Below are 11,658 nucleotides of genomic sequence, written 5' to 3' on the forward strand. Positions count from 1 at the left end.
TCCTTTAAAGAAATCTTAAGTCAGGTTGTAACCATACCTCTGTCTTAAACTAAGATCATATGTGATACCCCTTATGTGTTGAAGTATTAAAAATGAGCTTACTGTGGTAAAAGCTAAAAAACAAGGACTCAAGCCTATAAGAAAACTAAAATTGGGTAGTGTAATTAGAACAACTGCTCAAAATACAGTCTATTCTCATTAAAATGAACTTGTCATTTCATTTCCTGACACTATTTGTTTTCGACTCTGGTCCCGGCCAAATTTAGCAGTTTCTTATTGTAAAGTACTTCTTATAATGCAAATTCGCTTAACACAAATTTCCTGTTTGTGCAAATTATTTTGGAGCCGTCCCAGAGAGGAAAAAAAATAATTCAATGAATTACCCTAGTTCGAACCACTGAGTGTAAGATATTTAGGAATGTATTAACTTGCAATCCAGATTGAACAGCAAACTGTGGATGCTGAGGGCGCCTTGCTTTTGTGTTTTAAAAATGCAAGCGATCAGAATGTGCTTATACTTGGGACCACTATGAGACACAAAGCTGAGAGAACTGAAAACAGCAGCTGGGACATGCACATTTCAAGGGCAATGTGTACTTTTTTAAAGTTCACTTGCAACCATATGTTCAATAAAATCCACAGTAGTTTTTAAATGTATAATAATTATATTCAGTGTTACTGTAACTTCAATAAAAACTAATTGCGTGCATTTGGATTAGACTCCTGATAATAAGAATTACTGACAAGACTTTTTGCTGGTTCCCTGATATTGGTAGAGTTGACTGTATATATACAGTATATATAAAGCTTTTTTTTTGTTTTGTTTGTTTTTTGTATTAAAGACTTGTAGACAAAAAGTTTTATTTTTAGACATTTTATTGACAATAATACACAGAATTTCTTTACATTCCCTCGTTGTTTACAGCTATAAAATGGTAGGTGTTTGCAACTGGTTGACATTAACATAAACAAAAAGAGCATCTGATTCCTGAATGCAAGACCAAACACTTTATGATGATATTGTATACATTCGGTCACTCACTGCAGAGTAAACAACTATTTAATACTATTCATAGATAATAAACATGGCCGCAACAGTCATTTATACAAGTACTCAATAAACAAACTGCATAAGTACAAAATCTCTCTCTCTCTCTCTCTCTCTCTCTAGACATTAGTCTGCCTAGTTATTTCTATCATGCTATCTAAAGAATGAATTGTTGTAGCTAATTATTAAAATAGTGAGTAATCAGTTTATCAGTTACTTTTCTTCTTCATTTTCTAAATATAGGCGTCTTCACGATGTATCATTTTCTTCTATTTTAATAATGTTCTCAATGTATGTTGGGTGTTCCTTTGCAGTGTAAGGCTATAAAAGCAGAAAAGGGTTATTTGGCAACTTCAAGTTTAACGTTTCAATTAAATACACATTAATATTGTATTATTGGGCTCTATTTTCAAATTCTAATTGCATCTGAATTACTAGGACCATTTTGAAAAGGTATTTGAGTATATTCAGAAATCCAGTTTAATATATGTGTCCCAGTCGATAAGAGATACACATAGAGAAACAAATCCATACCACTTGTGTGGCTATGTTTCCACTCATGTGGCTAAAGTTATTTGATGTTATCTCATGAAAAGTTACTGGCCATTTTTATTTATTTTTTTTCCATTGTGGTGTCCTACACCGATAGTACATTCTATTACTAAATACTAAATACTGCGTATCATTTAAAAACAACACTGTTTGTATTGCTGCATCTACCCATCCACAAAAACTGTCTGTCATTTTAATGCCATGTCCTCTATATATTATAGGCAGGTATTATCTTATTTGGCAAAATTGTCTATTAAAACAAGTTGAGGCCAATCACGTATTCCATTTTACACAGTTAGTATTATCTGCTGTATTTTTTTCATTTCATGTTGGTTGTTGTTGAAAATGTAGCCTCAAACAAGTATGTTGAACCACAAACAGCAATTTTTTCGAAGAATAGACAATTTCTGCAAGATTTCTGCATTCCACGCCCAATCACAAGCCTCTAGGAAGAGGTTTTTAAATCAGATTGCATTTAGCATTGTATGTCAGGAGCTTGAGTGAGGAAGCTTGTGCCTGCAGACGTGAGCTCAGAAGTCTAAACAATTGAGTAATAAAAAGATAAATCTCCCCTGAATCCTGTTTTATGAATAGCATTATCTGTTTGGTACATGTGTGTGTTTTCACAATACACTGTGTTACTAATACTGTAAACATAAGCCTTTTTGTAATATTAAAGAGATGTTAAAGAAATACAGTGAAACCACCTTATTAAGGTCAGTCAAGAGACCAACACCATAGGGGGTGGGTTTACTACTGAAGGTACATAGAATTTCTAGCAATAAATTAATACAAAAGGGTTATTTAAAAAGTTTAACAGTGCTCCTTTTACCTGGATAATGTCTTCTTTTTCCAACCACTGCTTAATTTTATTGGTAGGGCTAGGAATTGGCGGGAAAAGTTTTAGCAAAATCCTAAAACAGACATACATACATTATTATGATGCATTAATGCTAGAAGGGGAATATGGGTCAATATTAGTAAACATTTATTGTTTATTTTTTGATTATATTTTGCTTGTGTTTAAAACTTTGTTGCTGTGAAAATGTAGCCGTTCTGTTAATTTCTACTGGTATTCATTTTAAAAGTTAAGGAAACATATAAATTGTGTGGCTTGAGTTTATTTCAGGTTTCTTTTTCTATACAAAATGGTTGTCCTTAACTTTCTCAATTCAATGAAGTAACAAAGTGAAAAATGCAAAACTTACTTTGGGCCTTTCCACTTTAACAAAATAAGAAACAAAGCAGACACAACCACGGCTATGACAACTAACGGTACTGTAGGATCAGGTGATTTGTCATTTATCGCTAAAAAATGAAACAGAACAAAAAACATACATGAAAACATAATTTCAGGAAATTAGCAATGCAGTATTCCTTATTGACCAATAACTAATTGTTTTGTCACTTTGGCTGGGAATATCCCTAACGAAAGTTTATCACGGTAAATTACCAATGATTTTGCAGTTTAACTTACTTTCCCCAATACAATTTTGCTATTGCTAAAACAGATGTCATCTCAAGCAGTTTGTTTGCTCAAACTGTGCAAAGTGTTGTCTCTTGTAACAAGATCCACCCTAAACACAATGTTTTAACTTTTTAGAACTAGTATTAAACATAAAAAATGATGTTTTTTAACTTTCAAATTAAGCCGTATGTTCTATAAACATGATTATATGTGTACACTGGATTAGATGTATGTAATTGTGACAAATTAGTTGATTTTCTCATACATGATTTATATAAGTTATTTACTGTGCTTTAAATGGTCAATGGTTTTATAGTGCCTTAAAATACATATTGGAGCTTTACTACTGTATGTCTCTCTGTGCTTTAAGACGTTTCCCATGGAATCTCAAAGAGACCAGGACTGGATGGGTATGAAGATCTCAGTTCATGTTGCTAATTTGGAACCAGACGTAACATTTTTTAGTAAACAAACAAACAACTTACTAACGGTTTTACTCCAGTTACTCCAAAATAAGTTTTTTCTACAAGCTGATGCTCTCTTTGCTCGTATTTGTAAAGAATAGCTCTTAGTTGTGTCAAAAGTTGTTATAGAACATTCACTGTAATTTATTTTCAATGTCTAAAGCAAAAACAAAAAAAGAGAGATTTTAGTCAAAAGTCCAGCAGCTGGATTTATCAATCATATAATTCTGCAGGATAGTCTTGAATCCAAAAAATATTTTGAGAGCTTAAAAAAAAAAAAAAAGATTATTGATGGCTTCATATTTCTATTTAAATCTAAAGCATACTATTACAACTAAAAAATCAAGGTATAATTGTAACGTTTGAAGTCAGCTCCCTATTGTAGCCTATGGGATCTAAATACATCCACAGCATTTTATTTACATGAGAGTGTCTTTTTGCATTTTCTGTGAGAGATAAGACCACTCAACTGACACAGGCCATGTTAAACATACATGTTTAGTCTGTCATTACTATATTTAAAGTATATTTTTTAAAACCTTGGTTAGCGCTTCTATACCAGCAAGTAAGTTGGCCCCTCCTATCCTTTGCAAATACATTACCTCAAAGAATCGTTCATTTTCACTTAGGTTTACTTCATAAATAAAGCACAGTTTGTTGTCGGTAATTAATGAATATGGCTGATCCCATACAATGTGTAAACCATCTGTTTTTTTTGCTATTGTAATATTTTCTGGTGGGTTGAGCTTCTCTGAAAAACAAAAAAAGTTGTATTTTTAATACTCTTCATAACAAAAATCTGGCTACAGTCATCATGGTGTGTCAGATATACAAGGCTTGGGCCAAACAATGAACACAAAAAGTATGTAGCACACAATTTTATGCAAAAAAAAAAATTGATAAAATTGCAAGATGTGCAATTGCCAGGCTCTTCATTTGTTAGCAATGCTGCCGCCGGCACATTTGTGTGGAATAGATAGCCAGGAATCAAAAGGGTTAATGTAAAAGTACATTCGAAATATTCTAAACACCTTTACCTGGCAACACTTTAAGCATGTATTTTCTTACCTATTTCATATGGATTAAATCTGAATCTGGGAGCAGAATAGAAGTCTACCCCTGACACGTTGATGAGCATGTGAACACTTTTATCAAGAAAAGCTGTCCCTTTTCTGCTGTGGCATCCAGTAATTTTCCTCTGGTCATTTCTAATAAATTGATGACATGGAAAATCTGTATTTCTTTGCCTAAAGAGAAAGTATGTGACAGTTCATTATATAGGACATCCAATACATTATTGTATTAACTCCCTGTTAAAAGAAGCATTGAGTCTGGCAGTAGATTAGGCGTGGGCAGATCGACCTAAATTATTGATATTTCCAACCTAAATAGAGATCTAACTGTATGAGATTATTTTTTTCGGTTACTTCCAAATTTCTTGGCAGATTTTTCCTGACACAATATGTATAGTAACTCGACAGTACTGTACTTGCACACTGCCATCTTTGCTTTGCTGTTTTCCACAATTAAATCCTTATGGTCACAAGTTCTTCTAGGGTTTTCGTGTCTAGGCATTTTTTTAAATTTTGTTCACGATTTGTAATTCTGTTTTAAATCCCGCGAGCAACAACAATCCTGCGTATCTAATTCTAATCTTGTTTTAAATCTCACAAGCGTGTGCAAACCTCCCTGTCTGCAGACTCACAGACTATCCAATAGAAATGTAGGAATTTGCTGCCACTCAGTAGTTGGGGTGGGTTTAAAGTATTCAGAAGAAATCAATGCTAGATACAAGTCAGGAAGGAGGGATATTGCACAGCTAACTGCACTGGGAAGGGGGTGAAGTCAACATGAAATGAGTAACCATTTCCAGTATTTTTCCTTTCCGGCGTTTATTAGATATACATCGATTCAATTTTGTTTGTTTGTTTTGGGGGTGATATCTGTGTTATATAATATATTTACCAAAAATAAACTGAGTAGTGTGCATCATCTGGCACTTCCTTTGCTGTTTCCCACGTACAGTTTATATGGTCAAAGTTGTACAAAATGCAGGACACATTCTGTAGAGCTTGTTCAGTTATGCCTGAGGAGATAAACGAAAATCAGACAGTGATGATGATGTATTTTAAGAAATTAAAATAGTTATGTAGCTATTTTATTCAACTTATACTTATCTACATACTAATCTTACCATCTACATTTTCAGAATATTACAATATTTATTATTCTTTTACTGTAAGGGATTTTTAGAAATTACCTTCATTTCTGCCCCCTCAGAAACTGTGGTACAATGAATCATAACTTAAGAGAAAAACTTTTCTTGCAATCATTCATGTCTTTAACACATACATATATATATATATATATATATATATATATATATATATATATATATATATATATATATATATATATATTACTGTATGCTATTAATATTATATATATATATATATATATATATATATATATATATATATATATATATAATATTAATAGCATACAGTAACCAGTGCACTCACGTACAGAGGGTCTGCATAATAATCAGACAGTACATGAACGTTTTCAAATATCTGAATACAATCGGATTATAAACGTCTAGGCTAGGAGTGTACGATAAAAACTGGTGAAGAGTGGTACATAATCGAAACAGTTATGTTCACCTATAGAGTGTGACAGACAGACAAGAACAACCATAATGTACTCAGAGTACTGGAATGCAAAGAGTGAGCGAACAGCAGAATTTAACACAAAAAACAATCTTGCATTTCACAATCAACCACCAACACTTGCACTGTTAAAATTATATTTCAGTGATATTTTCTTTGAAACAACCACTAACATCACTTTTTTTTTAGGCTGACAACAACAATAACTATCTTGAGTCCTGTGAAGGTGACAATTTTGCAATATATTCTACAGCAAGATAACTTTTGAGTACATACAGATTCATGCAGCTAGTAGTGCAACCCTAACTCCTAGTCCTAGTTCATTTTGTAAAACAGATTAAATATGGTCTTTTCTGTTTGATATATTTATATTAGAATAACTTCGGTTTTAAGATGTATATACCCTTAGCTAAAGCTGCAATTGTAATGTACTCTTTCCAGAAGTTGAGTGGCACACAGTTTAGTCCTGGCTCTTTTTAAGTATAGGGGACCGTGCTTCAATACCTTCCACAGCATATCCTTACAGTATGTTCAGTAGATAACATACCACTGAGAAAAAGGTAATTACATTTCTATAGATATGGGTCATTCTCTAATGCAGAAGTATGTCCAATGTAATATACCTAGTCTAAACATCTACCAAACTGAAAAGTCTTTAAATCAGGTAGGTGAGATAAGATAAATTACAACAGACAAAATTGTGAAAGAGGCTGTTTTCCTATTGTACAATCTGGTACAATACATCCAGAACTAGAAGGGATATTAAACAGTGAAATAATTCTGAACTTTTACTAAAAAATGTATTCACATCTACTTGTATTTGAAGACAAAATATGGTTCTTATTTAAAATAATCAAATTGTTTGCACAGATATTAATCACTATTTTGATACCCCTACAGCAAAGAATTATCCATATTTCTATAATACCACATTATCTGCACGGTTGCAATTTTGTAAAGCATGTGTTTCTCTCTGAAGTGACATAGAAACTCTAAATGCAGTTTGAGAATAGGAATTGAATATTAGCTTCTACAGTACCATACAATATGTACAGTACTAGAGGAACTAAACCCATGCATAGAACAGCTATGAATATAAATGTATGCCAAATCTAAGTACCTTAGCTCATTAAATTAAATGGGAAGTGATTAGCACTACAAAAGTCCTACCTTTTGATTGTGGAAAATTCCTTACAGTCCAATTGCTTTCAGCTTTTCTATTACCAAAAGACACAATAGTTTTAACTTTTGCAAAAACTCCTCTGGATATAAATCTTCTAAAATGAGCAACTTTCCTCTCCTCTTCCTGTTAAGACAAACAATGTTGCAATTGATTATAAACATCCATATCTTAAAGAAGCTGATCAGTTTCCAGCTCTAGAGGGCATCCGATGGTCTATGCCCACTGCTGGCACTATTGAGAGAAACTATAACAAGCCTGACAAATAAAATGTTATTTGTTTAATAAAGTTTCAGGACTATCTTCCTAAAACCTCTCAGCAGAAGGGTACACGAGGAATCATAAGTTCAAGGTAAATCTAAGTTTTAAAGTGATGTTTTAAAGAACATAATGAGAAAACAAATTCTAATAGCGATAGTGTCCTCTGGATTAAGGCTCTGCCGTGTGGTAGTTGACTTTGAATTTCATTCGCGCCCTTGTTTTCGGCTCAAGACTCATAACTCCAGTCGTGGTCAACTACCAAGTGGTAGAGCATTCATCGATGGGCACTATCACTTAAATAAAGGAGAATATTATCTGTGATAGAATAGTTTTAAATCTTAATTGATGAGGCGACTTAGGAATCTGAGTAAGACTGCTTAAACAAATTAGAAAAAACAGAACCATTGGCAATAAGACCACTGCCGGAGAGTGTGGTCCTTCTCATTGGCACATTAGCACTGCAGTGCAGAGAAGCTCAAACTGCCTGTGTCAGTGACTTACTGTATGTGCTTTGTGGATGAATAAAATAATCAAGCCACTAGTGCTGTCTATCTAGTGCCGTTACAAACTTCTCCATTTCCACAGAAATAAAACCCTGATATGGGATTGCTATGAAACTCTGTTGTCTTTTTCAGACATATCAAGATCATGGTGGCAGGTCACATGCCCTCTAAGCCTAAAGGTCTGCTACTATTGTATGGGGAACATTATCATTAGTTCATGTATATCTATAATACATTCAGTTAACTAATATAGAGCACTTACCTTACAGTCTTCATTGCCTAGATCCCCAATGCACACCTTGTAATGTACAGCATAATCCTTATTATAAGAAAGGTTTGAATTCCAAGTGAAGTTAAAAACTCCTAAATGTATTTCTGTAACATCAAAGTTTGTAGGTTGGGGGATTTCTACGGTAACAAGTACAAAACAGAAAGTCTCAGATTATTTCAAGTACATTTATATCATGACAGCCTGTTGTTATTGTTCATTGCACATCACAATTACACAGTGTCTTTATTTTACATCTGTTCACTGCAGTGTACAATGTACCACCTAAAGAACACAAGACAACTGAGACTATTAGCGCCTTTTTTTTTTTTTGTTACCAATTATTTTTCCCCGAATTTGGAATGTCCAATTATTGTTTTTTCTCCTCACCGCAGCGAGTCCCCACACAGCACAAACATCCTGAAGGCGTGCGAGTGTCCTTCGATCTCACAAGCCTAAAGCCAGAATCGCTTTTACGCTGAGCAATCCAGAGCAGAGGTGGGCGGGCTACCGATCCTGGAGAACAGAGACCAGCCCTGCTTCTTATCCACTCTGAATGTGCTTGGTGTCTGGCCAGTAGGGTTCACTGTTGTGCGATAAGGAGAAGGAATCTCTGCCGTCAGAGCTTATGTGACGCACCCTTCGGAGTTCCCAGCAAAGTTCGACCTCTTTGCATAGCTGGGACACAAACTGGGTTAGCGCCCTTTTTATTTGAAATGGTAGTGAAAACTGTTGAACATAAATAAATTGTGATAATTGCCATGGGAAACCCAATCTTGTTTTTTTTTAGTGTGCATTACCAGTGACTCTCTTATTTTCAAATCAAACATACTGTACATAATCAAGCGTGCATGTCCACTGAGATGTTTTGTTTACAATATTTTGCTGACTCTTGCACCTGATGAGAATGTTTCATTTGACCTGGGTTTTTGCAGTCATTTTATTACCTGTAAATCTGAGAATAAGAAACTGATAAGGCAATTACATTTTGAGTTACAAATCAAATAATTGTACTTTACATTCTTACATTACCAGTGCACTCTGAACAGTGAATTAAACAAATGAACTCATCATGTACACTCTGTTACCTCTTAACTGCTGCATGCAAGAGTATTAATATCATTTCCCCAAGTAATTAAGGGTTAAAAAGCATTGACATTATTATCGTGAGTTAAAAACATACCTACCAATGTGTTCATTGTCCGGTATAGCTTCAGAATATACCAGGTGAAAAAAAATAATCAAGGCAATTGAAGAAGGCATTTTTGACACTCTGTTGAGGTAACATAAAAACACGTCCACTTTATTTTCAATACAGTACTACCATGTATCTTATGGGTGTAAGAAACTTTTTTTTACATTTGCACTTGTAATATTTTTTTTCCCTAAATCTGCCTGGCTTTGAGCTTGACTTCCTCATTCCTCTCAAATCATGAAACAATTCATTCTATTCCTTCTCTCTGTGTCTATATAAATGCAGAGTAGGCGGAGTTGAAAATTATAATAACCCAGTATTGGAGTCCATTGACCTGCAGATTGATTACAAATGGCAGAAAATAGCTTAGCAAGGGAAATGTAAAAAAAAAAAAAAAGTACTTTATGACTTTATGAAGTTATTTACTCTCCTTAAAAGAAATAAAGAAGCATTCTAGATAAAAAAATAAATAAATAGCTGATATGAATTATATATTATTAAATAAAGTAAATAGATAGTAAATAATTGTTCTCGCGTCTGTGAACCTGTTACAATGTGTACTGTATTTAACATCTCTTCTTTGGTTAATAGATAAGATAAAACAGAGTCTGACCTGTCTGACCCATTCAGAGCAGAACACAGATATATATTTCAGGCAGTGCAACACTAATCACCAAGAATAGAGAGCTTACAATGACTGCCAGGGGTTTTAGATCCCTAGGGACTGAATATCTTATCTGACTCCCCAGGACTTGAAGTACTTATTTGAATCCTTTTGATACAGGGAATGCATGCTGTATCAACAGAAAGCACCATTTATATCAAATTACGTTTTCATCAACCCTTTGGAAAGCGATTACAATACATAGTATGTGTTGGTTTTATTTCACAAGCTAGCAGTGCAATGCTCCTGTAAATACCCCAAAACTAAGGAACACCAAAACGTTAACAATCCAATTACATTGTGGTTTCCTTTGTAAAATTGAGGTAATAAATCTGTAACATTATATTTGTATGATTAATTTAAATTGTAGTATTACTGTTTTTGGTTTTGTTAACATTTTATTCAACAAGCACCACTGCTTTTGTCACCACTTAATACTGTATAGCAAGTATTATACATAAAAGTGTCATCACACACACAAAGTGTTCAACCATTGATTTTCTTTTTCATATTATGTTATGTCTTTATCATTATTGTTGGAGTTCTCCATTACTGTGACTTTTTTGTATCTTTTTCTTCCTCCATATGTGAAAACTATTAAGAATTAGGATTAATGGCCATTCTATGTAAAATCAAAATGGTTACATAGGGCAAACTTTCCACAACTTTATTTGGGCATATCAGGTCCCTCGCCAAATGAATCCTTAGAAATGTTCATAATTCTGCAAATATCAAGTCACTACATCCAATATGATATGTGTCAGTGCCGTAGCACCAGCTTTGTAAAATTACCAGCTGACTCATGTAAACTTTCTGAAGTCTCTACTCACTAAAATATTACACTCCGTTTGATTATCCACCACTAGAACCAAAGCACTTCTATAATTCAATACATTCACATAGCAAATATTATACTTATATTGTATAGTATAACGCTCAGAATAATTTTAATAGATTAAAGAAAAGATAACTTACCGTAGGTATAAATATCAGAAGGCTTTACATTGATGAAACTTGAGAAATGTCCATCTGAATGTGGTGCCAAAATAAAATAACAGAGTATCTATATATTGCTATTTATAAGTTTGCTTAAAAAAAAATCTAAATCTATTTATAAACACACACACAGTTAAAGTTGTGGTAACAATCAAACAAGTCTGTGTTCTAAAGGAGATAAGCTGCTTGTACAGTTACTTCTTTGTGTGTGAGGAAGTTTCTTTCTCTGTATTTAAGGTCTGTCAAACTGAAACAGGAACTATTTTTTTTTTAAAGCCTCTGCATTTTTTTTACTGTTTTTTGTCGAAAGAAATGTCCTAATGGCACTTTGTTAAAAAGTTATGTAAAAAACATTCTTAACACTTATGTGAAGCTCAAATTAGTTTGCTT

The 11,658-nt window shown here is 33.5% G+C and overlaps 1 protein-coding gene across 1 annotated transcript; it reads right to left on the minus strand.

Annotated features, from left to right (window-relative positions):
• Positions 1-858: 858 nt before the first annotated feature.
• LOC117405463 (interleukin-5 receptor subunit alpha-like) lies at positions 859-11,456 on the minus strand. The gene is made up of 11 exons (XM_034008541.3): positions 11,248-11,456; positions 9,601-9,686; positions 8,408-8,553; positions 7,372-7,507; positions 5,498-5,618; positions 4,601-4,779; positions 4,135-4,283; positions 3,554-3,689; positions 2,809-2,908; positions 2,433-2,514; positions 859-1,369 (listed from the first exon to the last, which is right to left on the minus strand). Exons 2-11 carry the CDS (start codon positions 9,674-9,676, stop codon positions 1,298-1,300), a joined length of 1,197 nt encoding a protein of 398 aa, XP_033864432.1. The 5' UTR covers positions 9,677-9,686; positions 11,248-11,456; the 3' UTR covers positions 859-1,297.
• Positions 11,457-11,658: the final 202 nt, after the last annotated feature.

This window comes from Acipenser ruthenus, chromosome 9, assembly GCF_902713425.1.
Source record: "Acipenser ruthenus chromosome 9, fAciRut3.2 maternal haplotype, whole genome shotgun sequence".
In the NCBI taxonomy this organism is placed as follows: domain Eukaryota; kingdom Metazoa; phylum Chordata; class Actinopteri; order Acipenseriformes; family Acipenseridae; genus Acipenser; species Acipenser ruthenus.